The 26,472-nt window shown below is 44.9% G+C and overlaps 1 protein-coding gene across 3 annotated transcripts in view; it reads right to left on the bottom strand.

The window, feature by feature from the left end:
• MFAP3L (microfibril associated protein 3 like) overlaps positions 1 to 26,472 on the bottom strand; it is a 68,658-nt gene that overhangs the window by 15,560 nt on the left and 26,626 nt on the right. For 2 of the 3 annotated variants that reach the window (XM_036854571.1, XM_036854570.1), the window contains one exon: positions 9,278 to 14,951. In XM_036854571.1, the coding sequence (XP_036710466.1) occupies positions 14,026 to 14,951 (926 nt within the window). In that variant the 3' untranslated portion in view covers positions 9,278 to 14,025. Of the gene's footprint in view, positions 1 to 8,464; positions 8,512 to 9,277; positions 14,952 to 26,472 lie in introns of those variants that run through there. The other variant, XR_005020216.1, reaches the window with a different exon arrangement.

Consider the following 26,472-nt stretch of genomic DNA (forward strand, 5'->3'; position numbering starts at 1 on the left):
AAACAAAAAGAAAGCTGAATTACTAAAGAGGGACTGGCTTTCTGTTGAATCCTGCTTTGTGTGTCCAAACCTTATCGTCATTTGATTAATTAAAATGAAATAAAATTTTGCAAAAAAATAAAGGGACATTATTTGGTTCAGCTGGTCACTAATCGCTTATATGAGGGAGAATTCTTTAAGGGTTGATGAATTCAGAATCATATTAACTGCAAAACAGGATAGATACCTTCATTTTCTATTTCAGAGAGATTCTTATTAATCTGAACGAGTTTGAATAACATACATACTTCAGGATTATTCCCCCAAATTTATAAGCACCTTTTGGCCTTTCATCTGAAGATTATCACTTGAACTTTACAGAAAATGACTGTTTTGCTTTACTGAAAAACACCACTTTTCCATGAGTCAAAAGATTACGTGTACCAATATCAATATGAAGGATGCTTTTAAACAAGCAAATGCCTATTTCTTCGCTGGGCAGACTTCTCTACTATCAAGGTGATGCCCTACTGTTCATGTGTAGGCACCATGAGATGATGAGATGCATGCCACCTAGTTAGCAGTGAACACCAGGACTTCCTGTTGGACCCCAGGAACCTCTACTCAGCTAATCTGCAGAAAAGAAACGCACCACAGACTCATGCTGGGGGAATTCTGAGACACATCTAGGCTTACCCTCCACATTTTCTTACCCTTAATTTCTTCCCCTACTATTTAGATTAAATTTAATACACAGTGTAAAACAGAAGTAGACCCAGAGGTTATCAGATCAGGAAAACTGTAGAGTAAATAAACCCTATTCATTTCCATAAACTTACTGCTTATTGGGTAAGAAGATAATGTAACTAGATACCATAGTAGGATTTGTTCTGACTCACTTTAAGGACAGGTTACGAAGTAAACACTTGATAATTGGTAAAACTGAATTCCTGAGTATTTAATAGGAGCAATTAAGATTTTATTTGCACAATATTCGTGCAAAAGTAAAAACCAACTGGACCCACCTTTAATCCATATCAGGATGGAACAGGTCCTTTATCGGGTGGGGATAAAGAAATCAAGGGCAGCTCAGAGACACACAGCAAACTAGAGAGAAGTGAGTCACAAAGGGTTCAAAAGGATTTCTACCCTATAATTAATACCTAGAGTCTAGCCTCTTGTGACTGCAGATGCCAGGAAAGAGGATTTACAGCGAGGTTGGGCAGGGCTGATGTTACATAAGCAAGTAGGTGCCCAGTCACCCTGCTGGACGCCGGGGCAGTGGACAGAGCTCTGGATCTGGGCCCTTCTCCGGTCTGGGCAGCAGCGATTACGGAACCAGGCTCCACAGGGGAGTGGGACAGAGTGGCCGCGGTGGACCCCAGTGGGAATGTTCCCTCGTTACTGCCTCTGGATGGTTACTCAACTTTCGGATGGGAGGGTGGTGTTAGGACCAAGACAAGAGACCTGGCTGACCTGGCGGCAGGTGCATTTCTGTCCAGGTGGATGCCACGGAGGGGGTGACAGGGGTTCTTATAGTTCAGATGTCAGTCCCCCCCATTGCAAGACCGCGTGTGTGCCACGTGTTGATGTGGTTCTGCTATTGTAAGACCATCCCCTTGATCTTCTGTAGTTACTGTTTCTGAGAGGGACCAGGAGGGATCACAGCCCTGGAAGCAGCTCTTCTTCCTCCTTGTCTGCCTCTGGTTGCAGGGGGTGCTGGGGCATGTGTGTGTGTGTGTGTGTGTGTGTGTGTGTGTGTGTGTGTGTGTGTGCACGTGTGCAGTGGGAGCACGTGTGCAGCGTGACGGGAAAGTCGGGCTCACGGCACCTCACCAGTTTGCTATACAGGGAAGCAGTTCAGGGCCCAGCAGCCCGAGGCCTCTCAGAAGGGTCTGCACAGTTCCCGAGGTCAAGGGTGCCCAGTGACGGTGACGCTCTGATGGTGGTGCCGGGGCCGGGCCAGGGCCGGGGCTGGTCAGCGGAGGGAGGCTGGGGAAGGCAAGGACGGGTTTGCGTGGCCCGGGCTAGGACAGTGAGGAGGAATCAGCCCTAGTGGAGGTCAACTTGGCCTGATCCCCTGTGAAGCGTGGAAGGAAAGGTGGAATTGAGCAAGTAGGCAGGCTTAGCTTTCAACAAGCCTGGTAAGTACCGGGGCGGGGGACGTTAACTCACAGCATCGAAAGCAGTCGATGTTTGGCCGTATTTATGTGCCTTAGTAGTGGCACATGGTGACCAAGAGTGGCTGGAGGGGACCAGGGGTCACCAAGATGGAAACACGAGAGCCGGTGAAAGCCTCTACCTCCTGGGCTGCATTCTGGGGTCTCCTGTGTGAGCCTGAGCCCAGCCCCTCCCCAGGAAGCACCCGCCTTCAAGACAGGAGGAAAACACAGGTGCTCCCTGCCCGCCGGGGGCTGAGGCCCCACGACAAGACAAGACCAAGATGGAGGGGAAGCTGGGGAGGAAATGATGGTGACCCCTTGAGACGAGGCTGCAGCCGCAGAGGGCCTTCATCTCCCTTCACAAACCCCAGGCACCGGCTGCACCAAGAAGCCCTCGTGGGCGACGCCACAGCACGCAGCTCAGCGGCAGCACACGTGTGCGTCGGGGTGACGTGCCTGTTATGTCACATGCTGTCCCTCCTCGATCCTGAAATAATTCCCTCACTTAACGAGCCCGGTTTCCCCGCTCCTACAATGAGGCCCGTGGGCAGCGCTGCCCTGCTGTGCCCTGAAAGCAATTCAGGGGGGTACACACCCCTGGTTGTTTAGGAACATTTAAACCCATCAGCTGTGTGTGCGGGTTCATTTTCCACTGGGGCTGGTCTGCCCTGGTGAAGATTTAAGGAGAGGGCAGCTTGGGCTCGAGGAAGGGGATTCTCCACTAGAATTTTGTTGTTTCTTTTGAGGTAAGAGAAACTTAGAAGGGGGCCAGGGCAGCTTGGGCGGTTACGCACTGACCTGTCCCCGGGATGCATGGACTGTCCCCACCAGCATCTGAGCTGCAGAAAGGATGCGGTTTTTATTCTGCTCGACCCTCCAGGGTCTGAAAAGTGCCCTCAGAGAACACGACATGAAATGACGTATAGGTGATTCCAGTGTCACTATTCCTTTCTCTTGAATTCACTGCAGGTTTCTAATTGTGGAAAGCTGTCTCACCAAGACACCACCAGAGTGGACAGAAGACTTTTAAATGGCTCTTTAAAAAAATATATTAGGTTAAAGTTCGACAGAAAGAGAAGAGTTATATTCTACTCCTTGAAAAAGAAACCTACCCCATCCTGTGAAGGGGGAAGTGTCTGCACAAGTATGGTTTTAGGTTCCAAGAGATTCTTCAAAGTGTACTTTTTACCCTTCACTGGGCCCTATGAATGAAGACATTTAATCCAATATCAATAAATCCTAATTAGCTAGAAGACAGATTTGTTTTCATTTAATTAACGTTTACTAAAGGCTAGTCATCTTTACGCTTCTGTAGGAAGCACTGTGGCGATACAGACATGATTGCTGTCTGCACAGAGCTCATGGTCTGGTAGCTGTAGATTCTCTTATGGTCTTGGGAAAATGACTTTTTTGTTTAGAACATGGGATCATCTGTTAGGCTACCCTGCCGGTAAGACAGGGAAGAAGAAGGGTGTGTCTTGTTATGAAGGGGAAACCAAAGAAAAGACTTAAGGGTTTATGCAATCATATATCTGATAGGGGACTTGTATCTAGAATATAATAAAGAACTATTACAATTCAACAACAACAACAAAAAGGCTTAAGGGTTTACCAAGCTTTACCTAAATACTCCGATATGAAAAATGACAGGAAATGTTACCTCCCACTGCTGATGAATGAGCATAAACAATTTTGTAAGGCTGTGAAATACTGTCTATGCAGAGGAAACAGAGCAAAACTTAGGTGGTACAGAATAAATCTGATCATGGTCAGTGTATGGTGTGCACATCTCATGCTTAGTCCTGAGTTTGGAGTGGAAAATACAGAACAGCAACTTTACTGATGTGGCAATTATGAAAAAAACATTTTTGAACTTGATGGAGACAAAGTATCCTAACGTAGCACACTCAAAATAAATATTTGAAAGAGGCTTCAATGTTGCTGCTTAACGGAAAGTCTGACCTCCACTATCACTGGGAATCATTTCTTAGTAATGGTTTAATAACTTGAGTTTTGTAACAGGACCCTACTGATTAGCTCAGCACAAAATGCTTCTGTCATTGAGGTTCGTGTCACCGAGGAGACAACCAGGACCCAAACCGGAGGGGTTTCTTGGCTGGAAATTAGGTAACGAGTATAATTTTCTGTAATTTTTACGACTGATTCACACAAGCTAATGCATTTACCATTTTCCATACTTTAAAAATTCACTTTTATCTGGGCACAGCTGCCCCTGGCTAACAGTAGGAAGGAGAGTTGTTTTTCAGTTTTCTCCTGCTTTCCTAAGGCTGCTCCTCTCCTGCTTCCAAGAGGTCAGCGTCCGGCTTCAGGCTGCTCAGGACCTCCGGCCAGGGCTGGCCTCCTGGAAGTCTCATACCCTCCTCAACACTCCTGGGTCCTGGGCACTCAGATTTCAGCTGGTTGTTAGAGTCAGAGGAGCAAACCAACCCACACTCTGTACCCGTAATGCCTGATGGAAGCCAAATGTGCTTACGAGTCCAGGGCATTTCCACAGTAAGAGAACAACGTTACTTGGAAGGATTCTTTCATGGCGCCTTTCCAGTGGCTTCGAATGAGGACTCTTCCAGACTCCTCAGATGCCCCTGTTCTGGAATCTGCCTCCTGTGCCTTCCTGAGTTGGGCAGAGGATCTTTTCCTCAACACTGTGGCCGGCTGTCTTAAGTTCAACACTTGAGATGCTTTTTTTAAAAAAATTTATTTAATTTATTTTTGGCTGTGTTGGGTCTTCGTTTCTGTGCGAGGGCTTTCTCCAGTTGCGGCGAGTGGGGGCCACTCTTCATCGCAGTGCGCTGGCCTCTCACTATCGTGGCCTCTCTTGTTGCGGAGCACAGGCTCCAGACGCGCAGGCTCAGTAGTTGTGGCTCACGGGCTTAGTTGCTCCGTGGCATGTGGGATCCTCCCAGACCAGGGCTCGAACCCGTGTCCCCTGCATTGGCAGGCAGATTCTCAACCACTGCGCCACCAGGGAAGCCCTAGAGATGCTTTCTTAATATAACATCAGAAGTGACAGGTACCTCATCACGGCCTAGGGGCTGGCACTTACCTGCCCGTCCCGTCTTACCCAAGGGAGCGGAAAACAAGGCTATCGAGATCTCCAGCATCACAGAGGTTGTCTGAGCCTTTACCCATGACTTGTTACCACTCTGCGCCTTAGTTTTGGAACTTCTGGAGTGTACCTAGACATTGAACATTTGGGAGGGAGTACTTTCTCTTTGAGACTTTTAAAGGCATGTAGCAACCACGCCTTTGTTCCGTGCTCTGCATCTTCTGGCTGCTCTAGAGTGCAAGGCATGAAGTGGGCATGCCAGAGCTCCTCCACCAAGACACCTGCCTCACGTTCCTCCTTCTCAAGGGTTTTCTAGGATTTCAAGTGTCTGGCTTTCTTTCCTTTGTGTTTCAGAAACCACACCTGTCTGTCTTCATTGTACAAGCCCTTCTAAAGCAACAGGAATTCAGACATCAAGAAACTGATAAATGTCCATATATTTCTATTGGTAAAACATACTTATTACAGTTGGTTCCAGAAAAGCTTCAGTTATTTAGTTAAGTTTACTGATGTAAAAAAAAAAAATGTGTTCTGGGGTGGGAGAGAGGGAGGTGTGGTCGTGAAAGGGCAACTCAGGGGTCCTTGTACTCATGGAATGTTCTGCATCTCACTGGTGGTGGTGGATGCACAGACCTACATGTGCGGTAAAATTTCACAGAACTAAAAGCTCACACACAAATGAGTGCGTGGAAAACTGGGGTGACCTGGTTAAGACTGGAGAACTGTACCAGTATTGATGCCCTGATTGCGATGGTGTGCAATGCTTTTGTGAGAGATATCCACTGGGGGAACTGGTCAAGTGTACGTGGGATCTCTGTACTATTTCTTACAACCACGTGGGAATCTAGAACTCTCAAAATAAAAAGTCTAATTACCATAGACTGGCATCTTAAAAAAAGCATTTATTTCTCACAGTTCTGGAGGCTGGGAAGTCCATAACCAAGGCTCTGGAAGATTCAATGCCTGGTGAGGCTGGCTTCCTGGTTCAGAGATGGCTATCTTCTTGCTGTGTCTTCGGAGCGCTCTGGGGCTCTTTTATAAGGACACTAATCCCATTCATAAGGGCTCCACCCTCATGACCTCATCACCTTCCAGAGGCCCCACCACCAAATACCATCACATTGGGGTTTAGGATTTCAACATACGGTTTTTGAGGGGACACAAACATTCAGTCTGTGAGTATGGCATAATCATCTTATTCTTGTGTTACAGCAGAAAACCTTCCATTTTTAGCTACAGATAAAGAAAAGCATTTCTAGATCATCCAGCTGTTCTGCTTGTATAGTCATACTGAAAATCTCTCATGGATTCAAAATGATTGGGAATAAAATGTCTGATTAATAGTCTGGTTATTGAGTTAGTGAACTTGTATGAAACACAGCAATTACTAATGTCAAAGGATGCACAGAGAGTAAAATATATTTAACTCAATCACCTCAAATCCATTATGGGATGAGAGAAGGTAACATAAAATAGTTAGATGATATCTAACTATTTATCTGCATGTATTTTTTAAAAACTTGGGTTAATTTTTTTTTTTTTCAGGATCTGGCAGGGTTTCAGAAATATCATTAATGTATCTCAATAACTACTATAATGACAAAAAGTTAGGAAAGTTGTATTCTGAACACACAAAAAAACTGATCCCAGACTTCCAATATAAGCTGTCATCTTTCTTTTTTTTCCTACAAATGTATTTAAATTTTCTATAATTTCTGAGGTCTTAACACTTTCAAAATTTCTTCTTCATTAGATGAAGACATTTCTACAAATATGTTGCCAGGTCTTAATTTTTGTAATGTTTCAGCTTTAAAATAATCTCAAGTGGAGCCAATATTAAAATTTACCTCTTGTATGTTCAAGTGTCTGCTACATGGTGGATGAATTTTCTCAGTCTCTAACTGTAATCAAGCATCTTACTTCGTGCGTAATAGCTTGGTCCACTGGCCCAACAGGTGAGGTAATGCTAGCAGGAAAGACAGGAGACATCATCTGACAGTGAGGGCTATCTGCACAGCTGGTATGAAAGAAGTTTACCTCTTTTCTCCAGACAAACTTGTCATTTCTTTCCCACTTCATGTAAAAACCTTGAGGTTTAGAACTAGGAATATTTTTAAAGCTTTGGGACAACTTTATTCACCTCATCAAATGGTTGGGTGGAATAAGTATGCCACAGTAGAAGTAATAATCCATCAGACCTAAAAATCAGAGACGCCGATCACGTCAGGGTCTCCAATCCATGTGAGCTTCATACGAATCATGAAAACTTTCAGGAAACAGATGCTGTATAGCATGAAAACTGAACAATAGAAAGACCCTCAATCTAGCTAGAGTTCTATGCACAGGTAATTTTTTTTGCATGATTCATGTGAATTCGCATTCCATAATGAGCTTTAAAACATGAGTCCATTATAAGAAAACCTACTCCATTGGTAGTGAGAAATTTGCTTCTTGAAAAATTCATATTGCTATGCATCAACCTTCATTCATATTTTTTAGCTTATGAGTTAATATCTTAGGAAAATTCTTATTTTACTCTTGGTGTCTTCGTTTTACCTAACAGTTAAATGCAATTGGTGCTGGCTCTGATTCACTTATTATTTAAAAATACCTCAGTAAGCCACTTAACACATACATACACTTCTTTCAGTGTGTCATCTCTAATGGTCCTTCCAAAACATACTAATCTACTGAGGCACTTAATCTGCTGGTTCTTTCATTTTTCTGGCAGTTGAACCATCCTTTACTTAATGAGTTGTAGCGTCAGGGCATCTCCGGGGTTGGGGGAGCACCTGATTCGCCTACTTCTGCCTCCAACACCATTGGCAGAAACCATTTAAACTCAAAAGGGTCTGTGCCACATGGCGTGTAATTCATGTAGTGGTGCCAGGAGCACTCACATTTTTTGGTAATCCTCTCTTTGACATGAATACACTTATAATTTTCATTTTGGGTTGACAGTAAAGGAAAATTTTATTGTGGTAGGACAAACTCACGCTTTCAGCTCCAGATGCTCAACAAGGACCAGTGTGGGACCACTTTTAAGATTTCTGACTCAGCGCTTAAAACCTACCAACACCGGAGCATGTCCTAAATGTGGTCACGGGCTCTGCTACACCAGAGATGTTCAAACAGAGCTGAACCCGTGTGTTAGGGACTCTGCCGAAAAGACAGGGAAATCAGAAAACCTGACACTTATTTTCCAGCTCTGTGACTACACGCTTTGAAAATCACTCAGATTAATATTAAGCCTTACCTAGGCTCCTCTGATTAAGGCCCATGAAGAATGCACTATTCCAAAACCTGTAAAAAAAAAAAAAATTAGCAGCTGTTTGTTCTGGGTCTGAAAATATGTACCAGTCAAAATTACGCAGTTAGGACAAAACTTTCCTATTTTCTCTTCCCTGGTGGCACAATTGTTAATTTTTCCACGAATGCCACTATAGTTCTCTTAAACCTTTTTTTGCTTGACAGAACCTCTGGATCTTAGTTATATGCACAGTTTATCCGGTAACCCACTCAATAATTTTGTTGGCCTCTCCAGATCTATAGCAAAATACAGACTTTCTTTCCCATTTGGTGTTATCCTTTCTTGTTTTGTTTACATGACCTCATCCTATCTGAGAGGAATCCAGCTTTCAAAGCTTTCAAGGGGCACCTCCCTAGCATAGTCTTTGATTTGGTCTGGACTGGGTTCTGTCTAGGTGTTTTGTGTTGGATCTATGACTAATGTCTTCTCCCGTGGAATGTTCTGGGTAGGTGAGTTTCCTGGTCTTCGTGGATTTTCTACAATAAGCTTGATGTTACATGTTAAAAATGATTTCTTCATATAGATAGCCATTTATAAAAAATAAATGGATATCAAGTTTGTCAGGACAGAGTTAGGATTTTTGAATTTGGATAAAGTTTGTAGATTCACATAACAATTACTTCATTTTTCCCTTTTCCCCAAGATATGCCACAGATGCAAAAGGTAGGGACGAGGACTGACTACGGATTTCTTACCACTGGAAAGAGTAAATCAGGCCACACTCACACAGCCTTGAGCTGGGAAACGACACGCTCGGCACACCTGTGCAAATCCTTTATTAAAGCAACAACCAAAATACAGGATGGCTCACATGTTTTTTTTGCTTTTTTGCTGCTATATCAATTTAAATATTAGTCATTTGTTTATACCTTTAAATTATTCTTAAAAGGTGAACATTTATAGCTCACAAATCAACAGTTTGACATTTCCGCCCAGATACATTTTTCCATCTTATTTCCTGGCTTTAACATAGAAATTCCAGAACCAGAGGAATAGCACATCAAACGTTAAGTGCCAGCATCTTCCGTGAGCATTGCTGGGGTGTCTGAGAGATACACTGAAGGTTTTAATTCCTCGTTAAATAAAAATAATTTATGCCAGAATATTCTTAGAACTATTTGCTTTCTGTTTTTACATTCTCTATGAGCTTCAGTTTCGACTGTGATATTCTAAGCATTAGTCCCCTTAAAAATGACATCTCTAAAAAATCTCAGTTAAAAATCATTATCACCCTCATACAACATTTTCTTGTATAACAGACACTCAGTCCTTCAGAAAGCAGAATAAGCAATTGTTTTTTTTGATTTTTTTCCCCACCACTGATTTGTTTAATTCAAACCTTGTTAATCACTGGTTTAACCCTAAGAGTCATTAGGAAAATGAACTTTGTTATCTACTAAAGGATTTTTAAATGAATAGGTGAATGTAAAAATGACTAATACCGTGAAGGTAACAGGTGCTCAAAACACGTGTGTGAATATACAACGAGATTTGCTGGCTATTTAAAGAGTACCAACGAATTAGTTTAAAAAGCAAGAACAGAAACCAGGATTATGATCTAAAGGGACTGCCAAAAGGGTACGTGAAGACAGGTACAGGGAAGTCGCTGAACTGCGCTGGGTATAAAGTAGAGGATCTGAAAGATAAGGTAAATGCTCCATTTTCTTACCCAGTGAAACACTGGGAGGAAACCCCTGTTCACAGAACCACAGGGGCTGCCCTTTAAGAGTTTTAGCACTGGTACAACACTGAAATTCAACCTGCACACACAGGCGTCTGATCTGCCTTTTGAAATGGCTCATCCGCTGGCTGGGATTGGGGTTTCTGTGGTTGAGTTAGTTTGTGTTGGCTGCACTACATTTAGAGGCTGTCTGTCCAAATCTTGCAAACATTCTTTCTGCCTAACATTTTCTTCACGAGCTAAACAGCTGAACAGCTCTGAGACCACCGATAGAGAACAATCCAAACATTAGATGAGAAATGTTACCAGCCCAGAGAATAAGTTACACAGCCATCCTTCAAGCCAAGTCTTTCCATCAAGTTGCTTTCTTATCTCACATTTGCCCTTCAAAGGAAGTCTGAACAACACGGGATGTCTACAATTAAAAATGAAACACACAATGAAAAAGATAAAGAAGGGAAGGATTCCAGACTCCACTGTGTGGGAGGCCAGGCCTTTTGGCTTGGTTTTGAAAAAAGAAACGCTCACCAGCAATCATTCTGGGTGTAATGACACAGCACAATAATGCTCAGGATGGGTAAGGACACTCAGTTATTTTCAGAGCGATTTCTATACATTATAGATGTCACATTTGGTTCCTAGAGATTTAGTCAAGTATTACTATTTCTTTTTGTCAAGTATGATATACAAAAAGATGAGAATAGATGTGCCCTAAAAATATGAAAATATAATATATAAAACAAAACCATTATAAATTACATAGATTTGCAGTATAAAATTTTTTCCCATTTAGAATAAATACCATCCAAGTTTACAGATCATCTATGTGAATTAAATATGCACACATATCTGAATCATTTTCAGAACTTCAAGAAAAGAAATCGCTAGAGATATGACCAGATGACTCAGAAACCAGAAACTGCTTGCTTTTGAGAATAATGACCTAAGACCCAAAGGACATGGCTTGGGATTTAGTGCTAAGCTGTTAAAACTGCCCAAATGAGTCTGACGTATGCATGTGTGCATACACACACACACACACACACACACACACACACACACGCTCACATGCAGCCATACTTTTATGAATTTCTATGAAGCTGAACAGTTTATCTTTGAAAAATCAGCCAAAAGTCACGAGATCTTCTCTGGTCCATATTCTAGCAGGAGAGCTTTTCTATTCTGTAAAGAAGCTACAGGATGAACAGGAAGAGTGTGGCCTTTCTGGACAGAGAAATCTTCGTTGTAAGCCAGCCTCCTCTTTGGTTGGCTGTTATTCTATCAAGAGCTTTCTGATGCCTTAAAGAGGGGAAAGGCTTTGAAAAATCTATATAATCTCGCCAGTCTAAAGAAGCTAAAACCAACCTGAAAACATTCTTTGGTCACACATTTCTGCTCCTGCTTCATAAAAAATCTGCCCGTTTTTAACTTTCTATCCCTAATCAGTGTCTAGATGGGAGAGATGCCTTTTCCTGTAATTTCCACGTGGAAATGTGCACATGGGTTTCGGTGGAGGGAGAACTGGACAGAATGGGAAAAGGTTCATGCAGTGTCACAAAATGAGTGTTGGCCCCTGTTGTCGCTTTGGGTGTACAGATCCATGGTAAGAATCTGCTGACCTCCATGACAAGTGGAAAATTCTAAGAGGTGGAGATAAAACTCTTCTGCAACCAAATACAGAAAACCCTTGTCCAGAGAGTGCAAGTGGGAGGTCAAGGTTTCTCTCGATTGTTCACTACTCACTTTTTATGTGACCACCCAAGACACTCCTAACTGATGGCAATAGGTCACTTGAGGCCAAGAGGGCTCTGATCCAACTCTGAGTCTTGTCAGACCACCTGTCACACCGGTTATCTATACATAGAGAAACCCCTGAAGCCAAACCCTCTGCCCTCAGCTACGGATTCAGACGCTTTTGCTGTGAAGGTTGGCAGCAAGAGCATCTAACCTCACGTGCCCATTTCTGCTCCCAAGACTGCTTGTCTCCTGCAAGGGGGGCCATCACACACTTTCCATAAAACTCTAAATGTCTGAGCCGCATGGGATCTGGGGACCCATCAAGTACCACCTCCGTGTTTGTCAGATGAGAAAGATTAAACCCAGGGGGGTGGTGTCGAAGGTCACTTATCCAGATAGCGAGAGAGTGAGGACTAAACATCAGGTTTGCTCTCACGTCCGTGTGGCCCAGGGAACCTCCATGGAAACCGTGATGTGGCCGTGACCCTCAAGACGACTTCAAGGTTATGGCTCCCCTGCTCATAAATGGAAATGAACCAATGCCTCTCATTCTTCCCACGATGACATCTAAACTGCAGACACTGCCCTAATGATTTTGGGTTTTGAGTTTTTGAAACTGATCCTCTTGATTTGCATCAGTACTAACTTTCAGCATAAAGAAGATTAGAGGAACCAGAGAGGAAAGTGAAAAATCTTTCGAGTAACTGTGGAGGAGGGCCAGGTGATTCTGCGGGAGAGGGGACCATCTAGATGGAGCTCGAGCCCGTCCGGTCTGTCCCTCTGCCAGGGAAGGAACGGAGGCCCCACCTGCCCAAAGCCTGCGGTGGTTACTGGCACCGTCAGACGAGACGCTAGCCTTTGGGTGACTAGTTTTGTCGTTTCTATAACATCATGCTGCCGCACATACAACTGCTTTCTTGTGGGACAAAATTAATTCAAGAATTCTGGTGTGAAATCTGATGCCATCACCCTAACCTTTCACTCTCCCCTTCAAGGACGGACGACCTAGCCCTGCAGTTCAGAGAAGTGGGCCTGGCTAGGCAACCCCACGGACCCTCACACTCGCTGCCCCAAACCAAGCGTCTGGGTCCCCGGACGGCCCCTGACGGCCCTCGAGGGAGGCCCACATTCTACACCTACACGGATTCCTCAGATGCCTCTGTCTCTGGAAGCAACATGCGTTCCAGATCAAGCAGCAGCCGTGTTTGGAGGATGACGTTACTTAAACGTAAAAACAGCACTTTTCATGGACAGTTTGGGCAAGTTCAAGTTTACAGTCTCCCTGCAACCTCAGCTGAGCTCACCCAAAGGCTCTCAGAATCGGACAGGCAGCACATTTTTATTTGGCTATTAAAGTGCTATCCTGGGCAAGTTTTTTTTTTTTTTCTCAGTTTCACAACAGCAGCTTCATTGGAAACAAACAAAAAAAAGCGATGGATGGAGACAGGCCTGGGAAATGACAAAAATCACGAGGCTGGTAACTGCTTTGGAACATTACAGATGACTTGTGGGTATCAGCCCTGACACCAAAGCCTCCGAGGTAAAAGTTTGGCGGGGGGTGGAGAGAAATAAGGACAAAGTGGCAAAGGGGACGAAACCAGAAGGAACGATTAGCATTCGTATCACAACGACTCGGTTATAGGGGAACAGGGAAGGGGGTTAAAACTGAGAAGAAAGTGCAACAGACCCACGGACGTGCAGTTGCTCTCGTAGCGGACCTATAATTTTTTAAAGGAAAAGCGCTGCAGTGTGCATTGGACAGGGCTCTTGACCTCAGAGTCTCTCACACCAAAAGGGCATCAGCGATTAAGGTATCTGGCAGAGAAGAGCCTCTGAGCTTCGTGCCGCGCGCACAGACACCTGCCCAAGGTCGCCGGCTCTGCACCCTGCCGCTGCTTGCATCCTCTGCCGCGGGGCGCGGTCCGGGCACACAGCATGCACACAGGCGCTCCCTTCTGAAGGGGCCTGGCTCCTACCTACGGGACAGGCGTCTCCGGTAAGGCTTAGCGGCGAGGGCGGACCGCGTCTGGCCCTGGGTGGGGGCGGCCCTGATTCTCGGGGTGTGCATAGCTTCTCAGGGGGGGGGCTGTCAGACATGGCTTTCACAGACGACGTGGGCGTTCCTGTCGCGCGCCCCGGCCGGCTCTGCGGCTTCCAGGAGACCCGGGGGCAGGACATGGTCCGGCACCTCGACGGGCGTGGGCTCCTCGGAGGTCAGTGCTGCGGACGTGACCTCGGTGGACGGCGCCGCGGACTCGGGGGAGCGCTCGGCCGACGGCTCGGTGTCCTCGTCTCTGGCCTCGAGGGGCCCCCCATCCCGGTCATCCGTGGGCTCCCTCTGGGCCTGGGGGTGCACGGACACCTTGATGGCGATCTGCTGGGGCTGCTCGTGCAGCGACGAGGCGTCCGAGTCAGCGGCGGGGGACTCGCTCCGCTGCAGGGCGGCGGGGATGGTGTAGACCTCGTCCCCGGTGGCGGCCTCCTGGCCCTCAGGCGCCGGGCGCACGAAGTTCTGGCCCTGCTCCTCCAGCCCCACCACCTCCATGAGCTCCTCCACGATGGTCCTGCAGTTCATGATGAGCGGGGGCAGCGGCACGCTGCGGGCCAGCTCCTCGATGTAGCGGGCGAACTCCATGGTCTTGAACTGTGTGACCTTGGCCAGCTCCAGCGTCTTGGCCGAGGTGATGATGGGGATGCGCTTGGCGATCTCGAAGGCCTTCTGCAGCTTCTCGGCGCCCTCCGTGCGGAAGAACTCGTTGATGGCCTTCTCGGTCTTCTTCAGGTGGCTGCTCATCATGCAGAGGCGGGTGATGTTGAGGACCAGCACCACGGCGAAGGCCACCAGGCACACCACCATGTAGTACACGCCCATGTCCCCCGACGTGAAGACCACCCTCAGCGTCACCGTGTTGTTCACGGTGCCGTGGATGTTGGCGGCCACACATGTGTACCGACCTCGGTCCGTGAAGGACACCTTGGTGATGTTCAGGAGGCCGTCGTGCATCTGCCACTTTCCTGCAGGAGGAAGAGGACAGAGTCAGCCGGGCCCTCCGCTCCCTGCAGCCACTGCCCCGCACGTCGCTGAGTGCATCTCCCACCACCGTGTCTGCCACTGCCGACGGCGCCCACGGCGAACGCCGACCTCGCCCGACGGTGACAGTGTTAGCTCGCCTAATCCGCACAACCTGGGGAGGAGCTACCAGCACCAGCCCATTTTATAGTATGGAGAAACTGAGGCACAGGTCCACTGAGGCACAGGTCCACTAAGCCACCTCCCCAGGGCGCCAGTTTGGAAGCAGTTGAGCTAGACGTGAACTCGAGCCCAAGAGGCTGTCCTCTTAACACCAAATCATACTGTGTGATTCCACATCCTAGAGAAAAATTAGAAAAATAAACAGTATGGAAAATACTTGCTCTTACTAGAGAATTCCTTAATGTAGCATCTGATTTTCTAGCCTGCCTGTGAGCATGGCTCTACAGAATATATATGTTCATTGGAGAGTTTTAATACTTTTCAGAAGATAAAGTACTTTAGGATCAACATAAAAACTGGAGTAAATCAATTAAATTGTAATTGTTCACCTGGGTTTCTCATATTTGAGATTGAAGTAGTCCTGGTATGACCTCGGTTGATGGAAACATAAATAATTAATTTTGAGAAGCTACAATGAACTATGTCACTTACAGTTACAAGCTAACGCTGTGGAGATTCAGAGGCTGGGTGTGAATAAGCAACAATTTGGTTTCGCTTTGCAAATAAATCATAGACCCATCAGGTTAAAACCAGGCCTCACATAATGGAGAATGCACGTTGAAAAGCATTGTAATAGATAAGAATTCTACCGCTCTCTGGCCTGGAAAGGATCGTTGCCCTGGGAATGAGGTTCTTAATCTGAATTAATCTTTGCTAGGGATTAATCCTTAGTCTGCCTGCGTACCCGCAGGTCAGAGGACCCCGGGAAACGTGATCCTAGCTTTGCCTTCCAGGTCTTGGGTCTGAGGCTTTCTGAAAACGCTCCACCTCCCTAGACTGTCCTGTAGAGAGAGAAGGGTCCCGGTCCGGCCTCGGGGGAGTTCTGAGGAGCAGGAAGATCTTTCTGCGTAAAAGCTCTCGCGTCCCCAAGCAAGCCAGAGGCCTCTCCTGAGAGATGCGGCAACTTAGCGTGTAGTTTCCTTTTAAGGGTGTATTATCGCTTTGTAGTTTTGCTTGTTTCATCCCCTTCTGGCAGTAACTTAATTCTAATTAAAGTCTGATATCTCCCCAAAGCAACAAGCAATGGATTTTTAAAAAAAGAAGAAATTTGTGAGCACCAAAGTGACCAGGGTCTCCAGGGACTGTGGGATGAGACAGCAGACGCCCCCGTTATTCCAGGTCCTCTGCTCCAAGGACCATCCTTCGGGAGGCTGGCCGGAGCCGTGGGGGCCGTCGGGGACCTGCAGCCCCTCTCCCGCTGGCCTGGGGAGTCTGGCAGGAAGCCTCTTGTAGATGCTGTCACCTTCCTTTGCTTCCTGAAGGAACATCTGTTTAGAGTGGTTCCTGGTGTCCCCAAGTACCCTCCGTCTAATAATTCAGCCAGTGTACCTTCCCGAGAGTAGGAAACACTGGTTTGGGAAATCTAGCGAATTTCCGTCTCTCGTGAACGTGTATGAACAGACCAACCTAGCGCCCGGCCTGTGAAATCTTCTCTCGTCCAGATGGGCAGAGGCAAGCCTCCCACCCTGTCCGTTCGTTCCCGAACATGAGACTTGATACTTCAGTGGCAGATTTATCCAAATAGAGAATAATTTGAGCAAGGGAAATGATCAACTTGTTTTCTTAAAATGTGCATGTTTCATCAAACCACACTACAGCAGGCATAGAAAAAAATAACAACTCTGGTTGCTTGAAAGCTTATTATAGATGTGGAAGGTACTGGGTTCCAGAGAATTACAGACTCTACCTATAGGAGTTTCTCATACTGATTGTTGGAAAACAACAGGAAATAGGAAGGGAGAAGGTGAGAAGGTGAGGTTATTTGTATGAGGGACAGTTAGGACCAATGTGTCCACCTCCTAACCTCCCACCATCGCTCCCTCTGTGGAGGAATTATTATCTACAAATTCAAGGACAGGGTAGGGGGACCCAGGGTGTGGAAGAAGAGCAGAAAAGAGTGCTGAACTCAAAAGGCTGGCACCTGACGGTACCATAAACAAGCTCTCTCCCCACACCTAGGCAAGGCGCTCAGGGACAACTGCACCTAATTGTGATAGAAAAGTGAAGTGCAGAAATGCACACCAGTTACAAGATACCAACAGTTTCCTCTACCGACTATTCAAAGGGTTTCTGAACTTGGATTTTATAGTTATCTTTAGGCATGTTTTTAATCGTCTATTGATGTATATTTATCTATCCTGGACCCAAGCGATTCAAAGCAGATACCGACTCAGACACTCCAGAAGTTCCCTGTCGCACGGTCAAAACAGGCACAGGCCGGAATCAAACACAATTAGGTGACACTTGTTGTTCGTTCTGGGGAAACCGGTGAGACGTAGAGTGCATAAATTATTAGTTTGGCACGTATTCTGCTTCTTAGCCCAGGGCACTGGGTCCTTGGACAAACATCTATCATATACCTTATCCAATAATTAACCTCGTTTGTTCCGGAAGCCCGAAGCCCAGCCATGAATCTGCGAAGTGACTATATTTGCCTAACGATAAACCACAACAATGAATCACATATGATTATCCTGAAACAGGCAGGTATTACCCCTAATAGGAGCTGTGACACTGTAGTTAAACAAGTGAGACCCATCTCTCTGCCAGCAAGTCCCTGTTTCGGGTCCACGACAAGGACATCAAGACATCCCTCTCTTCAGGGTTCAGTCCTTCACTATATTTCTCTTGAAACAAAACACATATCACATTTACTTTATGGATTAAGGTAATATTAATGCTGCTTAGGCTTCTCAGGTACAACGAGGTAAAGTGAATGTGGGACCTGGACTAAACATTCTTTTGCCAGATCTCAAAGTGAGTCTTGGGAAGCCAACACCCACACACACACACACACACACACTCATTCTAATGACAGAAGATTCTAACCTCAAAGGTGATGTATGTCTGTATCACGTCCTGTTTAAAGACTGATACATTCCTTCCTTCCCAGGAACTAAGACTCTAAATACTTCCTCTCAGCCTCAGCATGACCTTCAATTAGTGAGAAATAAAGATTTCTGCATGTTCTCCTGCTGTATGCAGCCCCGAACACTATGAACCCCACCCTGGGGGTCCTCCCACATCAGCAGGGGCCCAGGCTCATGGAGAATCACTGGCAGCCGACCCACTAGGATCGTCTCGAGAACATTCCTGGGTCACATGTTGCCTTTCTCCTTAGTCTGTAAATACCTTGTCCTGAGACCCATCCTGGAAGGTCTGACTTCAGCCGTCAGGAGATCGAGGGAATAAAAAGGGCCACAGTGACTGTCACACGGACCCGCAGAACCAGCCACCTGGGGCGGGGACGCTCGGTGCTGCTGCTGCAGAGATGATTTTAAACTGGAGTTGAGCAGGGATGTCACAACCACGTGCTGAATTCTCACTAAGCTGCATCACTTCAGCACAAGTAAACACCTAAAATGTGAGCCGCTGATGCTGAGTCACTTCAACAGGCAATGGTTTTGGAGGAAATGCACAACTAAAAGATCCTGCACGCCGCAACTAAGAGATCCTGCACGTCCCAACGAAGATCCCACATGCCACAACTAAGACCCGGCGCAGCCAAATAAGTGAATACGAATTTTTTTTTTTTAAAGGCAGATGTTGAGCCATCACTTTCTGATTCTAATACCAAAGATTCTGTGTCAAACGTTTCCCTGACAGATTGGTTCAAGACGGCAGAGTAGAAGGACATGTGCTCACTCCCTCTCGCGAGAGCACCGGAATCACAACTGAACATTGAACAATCATCGACAGAAAGGCACTGGAACTCACCAAAAAAGATACCCCATATCCAAAGACAAAGGAGAAGCCACAATGAGATGATAGGAGGGGTGCAATCACAATAAAATCAAATCCCACAACCGATGGGTGGGTGACTCACTAACTGGAGAACACTTATACCACAGAAGTCCACCCACTGGAGTGAAGGTTCTGAGCCCCACGTCAGGCTTCCCAACCTGGGGGTCTGGAAACAGCAGGAGGAACTCTTAGAGAATCAGACTTTGAAGGCTGGCAGGATTTGACTGCAGGACTTCAACAGGACTGGGGGAAACAGAGACTCCACTCTTGGAGGGCACACACAAAGTAGTGTGCTCATCGTGACCCAGGGGAAGGAGCAGTGACCCCATAGGAGACTGAACCAGACCTACCTGCTAGTGTTGGAGGGTCTCCTGCAGAGGCGGGGGGTGGCTGTGTCTCACCATGAGGACAAGGACACTGGCAGCAGAAGTTCTGGGAAGTACTCCTTGGCGGGAGCCCTCCTGGAGTCTGCCATTAGCCCCACCAAAGAGCCCAGGTAGGCTCCAGTGTTGGGTCGTCTCAGGCCAAACAACCAACAGGGAGGGAACACAGCCCCACTCATCAGCAGACAAGCAGATTAAAGTTTTACTGAGCTCTGCCCACCAGAGGAACAGCCAGCTCTACCCACCACCAGTCCCTCCCATCAGGAAACTTGCACAAGCCTCTTAGATAGCCTCACCCACCAGAGGGCAGACAGCAGAAGCAAGAAGAACTACAACCTACAGCCTGTGGAACGAAAACCACATTCACAAAAAGACAGACAAAATGAAAAGGCAGAGGACTATGTACCAGATAAAGGAATAAGATAAAACCCTAGAATAACAATTAAAGGAAGTGGAGATAGGCAACCTTCCAGAAAAAGAATTCACAATAATGATAGTGAAGATGATCCAGGACCTCGGAAAAAGAATGGAGGCAAAGATTGAGAAGATGCAAGAAATGTTTAACAAAGACCTAGAAGAATTAAAAAACAAACAAACAGAGATGAATATTACAATAACTGAAATGAAAAATACACTAGAAGGAATCAATAGCAGAATAACTGAGGCAGAAGAACGGATAAGTGACCTGGAAGACAGAATGGTGGAATTCACTGCCGCAGAACATAATACAGAAAAAAGAATGAAAAGAAATGAAGACAGGCTAAGGACCTCTGGGACAACATTAAATGCACCAACATTCACATTATAGGGGTCCCAGAAGGAGAAGAGAGAGAGAAAGGAACCAAGAAAGTATTTGAAGAGATTATAGTTGAAAACTTCCCTAACATGGGAAAGGAAACAGCCATCCAAGTCCAGGAGGGGCAGAGAGTCCCAGGCAGGATAAACCCAAGGAGAAACATGCCAAGACACATAGTAATCAAATTGACAAAAATTAAAGACAAAGCAAAATTATTGAAAGCAGCAAGGGAAAAACGACAAATAATATACAAGGGAACTCCCATAAGGTTAACAGCTGATTTCTCAGCAGAAACTCTACAAGCCAGAAGGGAGTGGCACGATATATTTAAAGTGATGAAAGGGAAGAACCTACAACCAAGATTACTCTACCCAGCAAGTGTCTCATTCAGATAAAACAGAGAAATCAAAAGCTTTACAGACAAACAAAATCTAAGAGAATTCAGAACCACCAAACCAGCTCTACAACAAATGCTAAAGGAACTTCCCTAAGTGGGAAACACAAGAGAAGAAAAGAACCTACAAAAACAAACCAATAACAAGAGAATGGTAATAGGAACATACATATCGATAATTACCTTAAATGTGAATGTATTAAATGCTCCAACCAAAAGACACAGGCTCGCTGAATGGATACAAAAACAAGACCCATACATATGCAGCCTACAAGACACCCACTTCAGACCTAGGGACACATACAGACTGAAAGTGAGGGGATGGAAAAAGATATTCCATGCAAATGGAAATCAAAAGAAAGCTGGAGTAGCTATACTCATATCAGATAAAATAGACTTTAAAATAAAGAATGTTACAGGACACAAGGAAGGACACTACATAATGATCAAGGGATCAATCCAAGAAGAAGATACAACAATTATAAATATATATGCACCCAACACAGGAGCACCTTAATACATAAAGCAACTGTTAACAGCTATAAAAGAGGAAATCAACAGTAACACAATAATAGTGGGGGACTTTAACACCTCACTTACACCAAAGGACAGATCATCCAGACAGAAAATTAATAAGGAAACACAAGCTTTAAATGACACAATAGACCAGATAGATTTCATTGATATTTATAGGACATTCCATCCAAAAACAGCAGATTACACTTTCTTCTCAAGTGTGCACGGAACATTCTCCAGGATAGATCACGTCTTGGGTCACAAATCAAGCCTCAGTAAATTTAAGAAAACTGAAATCATATCAAGCATCTTTTCTGACCACAACGCTATGAGACTAGATATCAATTACAGGGAAAAAAACATAAAAAACACAAACACATGGAGGTTAAACAATACGTTACTAAATAACCAAGAGATCACTGAAGAAATCAAAGAGGAAATCAAAAAATACCTAGAGACAAACGACAATGAAAACAGGACGAACCAAAACATATGGGATGCAGCAAAAGCAGTTCTAAGAGGGAAGTTTATAGCTATACAAGCCTACCTCAAGAAGCAACAAACATCTCAAATAAACAATCTAACTTACACCTAAAGGAAATAGAGAAAGAAGAACAAACAAAACCCAAAGTTAGTAGAAGGAAAGAAATCATAAAGATCAGAGCAGAAATAAATGAAACAGAAACAAAGAAAACAATAGGAAAGATCAATAAAACTAAAAGCTGGTTCTTTGAGAAGATAAACAAAATTGATAAGCCATTAGCTAGACTCATCAAGAAAAAGCAGGAGAAGACTCAAATCAATAAAATTAGAAATGAAAAAGGAGAAGTTACAACAGACACCGCAGAAATACAAAGCATCCTAAGAGACTACTACCAGCAACTCTATGCCAATAAAATGCACAACCTGGAAGAAATGGACAAATTCTTACAAAGGTATAACCTTCCAAGACTGAACCAGGAAGAAATAGAAAATATGAACAGAGCAATCACAGGCACTGAAATTGAAACTGTGATTAAAAATCTTCCAACAAACAAAAGTCCAGGACCAGATGGCTTCACAGGTGAATTCTACCAAACATTTAGAGAAGAGCTAACACCCATCCTTCTCAAACTCTTCCAAAGAACTGCGGAGGAAGGAACACTCCTAAACTCATTCTATGAGGCCACCATCACCCTGATACCAAAACCAGACAAAGATACTACAGAAAAAGAAAATTACAGACCAATATCACTGATGAATATAGATGCAAAAATCCTCAACAAAATACTAGCAAACAGAATCCAACAGCACATTAAAAGGATCATACACCATGATCAAGTGGGATTTATCCCAGGGATGCAAGGATTCAATATGAGTAAATCAATCAATGTGATACACCATATTAACAAATTGAAGAAGAAAAACCATATGATCATCTCAATAGATGCAGAAAAAGCTTTTGACAAAATTCAACACCCATTTATGATAAAAACTCTCCAGAAAGGGGGCATAGAGGGAACCTACCTCAACATAATAAAGGCCGTATAGGACAAACCCACAGCCAACATCATTCTCAATGGTGAAAAACTGAAAGCATTTCCTCTAAGATCAAGAACAAGACAAGGCTGTCCACTCTCGTCACTATTATTCAACATAGTTTAGAAGTCCTAGCCATGGCAGTCAGAGAAGAAAAAGAAATAGAAGGAATACAAATTGGAAAAGAAGAAGTAAAACTGTCACTGTTTGCAGATGACATGATACTATACACAGAGAATCCTAAAGATGCCACCAGAAACCTCCTAGAACTAATCAATGAATTTGGTAAAGTTGCAGGATACAAAATTAATGCACAGAAATCTCTTGCATTCCTATACACTAATGATGAAATATCTGAAAGAGAAATTAAGGAAACAATCCCCTTCACCACTTCAACAAAAAGAATAAAATACCTAGGAATAAACCTGCTTAAGGAGGTAAAAGACCTGTACTCAGAAAACTATAAGACACTGAAGAAACAAATCAAAGATGACACAAACAGATGGAGAGATATACCATGTTCCTGGATTGGAAGAATCAATACTGTGAAAATGACTATACTACACAAAGCAATCTACAGATTCAATGCAATCCCTATCAAATTACCAATGGCATTTTTTACAGAACTAGAACAAAATATCTTAAAGTTTGTATGGAGACACAAAAGACCCCGAATAGCCAAAGCAATCTTGAGGGAAAAAAATGGAGCTGGAGAAATCAGACTCCCGGACTTCAGACTATACTACAAGGTACAGTCATCAAGACAGTGTGGTACTGGCACAAAAACAGAAACATAGATCAATGGAACAGGATAGAAAGCCCAGAGATAAACCCACGCACCTATGGTCACCTTATCTTTGATAAAGGAGGCAAGACTATACAATGGAGAAAAGACAGCCTCTTCAATAAGTGGTGCTGGGAAAACTGGACAGCTACATGTAAAAGAATGAAATTAGAACACTCCCTAACACCATACACAAAAATAAACTCACAGTGGATTAAAGACCTAAATGTAATACTGGACACTATAAACCTCTTAGAGGAAAACATAGGAATAACACTCTTTGACATAAATCACAGCAAGATCTTTTTTGATCCACCTCCTAGAGTAATGGAAATAAAAACAAAAGTAAACAAATGGGACCTAATGAAACTTAAAAGCTTTTGCACAGCAAAGGAAACCATAAACAAGATGAAAAAACAACCCTCAGAAGGGGAGAAAATATTTGCAAGCAAATCAACAGACAAAGGATTAATCTCCAAAATATATAAACAGCTCATGCAGCTCAATATTAAAAAAACAAACAACTCAATAAAAAAATGGGCAGAAGACCTAAATAGACATTTCTCCAAAGAATATATACAGATGGCCAAGAGGCACACGAAAAGCTGCTCAACATCACTAATTATTAGAGAAATGCAGGTCAAAACTACAGTGAGGTATCTATCACCTCACACTGGTTAGAATGGGCATCATCTGAAAATCTACAAACAACAAATGCTGCAGAGGGTGTGGAGAAAAGGGAACCCTCTTGCACTGTTGGTGGGAAAGTAAATTGATACAGCCACTATGGAGAACAGTATGGAGGTTCCTTAAAAAACTAAAAATAGAATTACCATATGACACAGAAATCCCACTACTGGGCATATACCCTGAGAAAACCATAATTGAAAGAGACATGCACCCCAGTGTTCACTGCAGCACTATTTACAGTAGCCAGGTCATGGAAGCAACCTAATTGCCCACTGACAGACAAACGGATAAAGATGTGGTACACATATACAATGGAATATTACTCAGCCATAGAAAGGAATGAAATCGGGTCATTTGTAGAGCTGTGGATGGAGCTAGAGACTGTCATACAAAGTGAAGTAAGTCAGAAAGAGAAAAACAAATATCGTATATTAACGCATATATGTGGAACCTAGAAAAATGGTACAGATGAACCGGTTTGCAGGGCAGAAATAGAGACAAAGATGTAGAGAACAAACGTTTGGACACCAAGGGGGGAACACGGGGGAAGGGTGGTGGTGGTGGGATGAATTGGGAGATTGGGATGGACATATATACACTAATATGTATAAAATGGATAACTAATAAGAACCTGCTGTATAAAGAAGAAAATTAAAAACAACAACAACAACAACCCGCCTCCTTGACACTCGGGAGGGCAGTCCCCGGTTCCCGTCCTGTGCTCGGATGGGAGCTCCCCCTCTGCCCCTCGGGATGGCCTTCCCCATCCCATCCTCCCGCTGTGTCCTGATGCACGGCTGGAGGCTGACACCCCAGGAGACGGGCCGTGCGGCTCTCGGGCATCCTTCACGGTCTCCCCGGATACTCCAGGCACGAGAGGCCCATGTGGAAATCTCCCCCATGTGAACTGGGGCATCGCCTTTGCAAAGACAAACGCTAACAGAGGTTCGCTTGTAGCTGAACCACGCTGAGTGCTGCGCTGTGTGACGAAGGTGACGTCTTTAGAAGGACAGCGGTATTTTTTATCTTGTTCATGCATTCGGTCAACAAACATTACTGAATACACTGTCTGTCACCAGACTCCCTGCCAGAAGATGCAGCTACAAAGATGAGTAAGACATGACCCCCGGCTGCAGAAACCAGCGGGCCCCAAGAGGGCTGCAGACCCTCAGCCAAGCCGGGGCCTGTGGCGCGTGCCCTGTGCGGGTGGCGGGGACGGCAAGGGTGCTGCTCAGCGGGGGTGCGGCCCCGAGCGGGATGAGGGCGCAGGCAGAGGAGCAGGAGGAAGAGGAAGCACTCCCAAGGCCACAGGGGGCAGCAGGGCCGGCGAGCAGAAGAGGGGCGCCCGTGTGCACGGCTGCAGCTCACAGACGTTGCACACACCAAGAGGGGATGCGCCACCTGCACACCCCCTGCTCTGACCCCTGGTTCAGCCAGCAGAGGAAACCTCCAAGTCCAGACGAGGATGCCGGCAAGCGTGGGAATTTTAAATGAAGGAAAAGGTCATTTCCAATCGGGGGGGAAGAATACTGGGATAACTGACTACTCATTTGAAAGAAAATGAAGTTAAATTCCTAGTTTATGTGATACCTAAAAATAAATTCCAAGTACTCTAAACATAAAATGAAAAGTATAAAGTTAATAAAAGATATGAAAACATTTTTCTAACCTTGGGACCGGAAAGCTTTTTTCAACATTTCAAGAATCCCAGGGGCTTCCCTGGTGGCGCAGTGGTTGAGAATCTGCCCGCCAATGCAGGGGACGCGGGTTCGAGCCCTGGTCTGGGAAGATCCCACATGCCGCGGAGCAACTGGGCCCGTGAGCCACAACTACTGAGCCTGCGCGTCTGGAGCCTGTGCTCCGCAACAAGAGAGGCCGCAATAGTGAGAGGCCCGCGCACCGCGATGAAGAGTGGCCCCCGCTTGCCGCAACTGGAGAAAGCCCTCGCATGAAACGAAGACCCAACACAGCCATAAATAAATAAATAAATAAATAAATAAAAATTAAAAAAAAAAAAAGAATCCCAGAAACTCTAACAGAGAACCCTGACGGATCAGATTTCTCCCAAATTAAAAGTTTTACACTGTAACATCTGTTACACTAAAGTTGAGAGCAAATGAAAGAGTGGGAGAAAATTGTGGAATATTTGACAGACAAAGGCTTAATAACTACGAAACATAAAGAACTCCTATAAATCAAGACAAAGACCCCGAAAGGAAAAAAAAATGGGAAAGGAGACGGACGGAGAAGTCACAGAAAAAAGCAATGCAGGTAGTGTCTAAGTGCACAAAATCACTCGTGGTTAAATCATAATTAAATTTAAAGAGATTGAAGTAATTTTTAAAAACAGATGACTTTTCCACCTTGCAGAGCGCCAGAGGAAGGGGGGCCCTGATTATATAGTGTGTTGCTGGGAGGATGGGAAGGCAGATTGCAAGGCTGGGTTTTGGCATCGACC

This window comes from Balaenoptera musculus, chromosome 6, assembly GCF_009873245.2.
Source record: "Balaenoptera musculus isolate JJ_BM4_2016_0621 chromosome 6, mBalMus1.pri.v3, whole genome shotgun sequence".
Taxonomy (NCBI): Eukaryota; Metazoa; Chordata; class Mammalia; order Artiodactyla; family Balaenopteridae; genus Balaenoptera; species Balaenoptera musculus.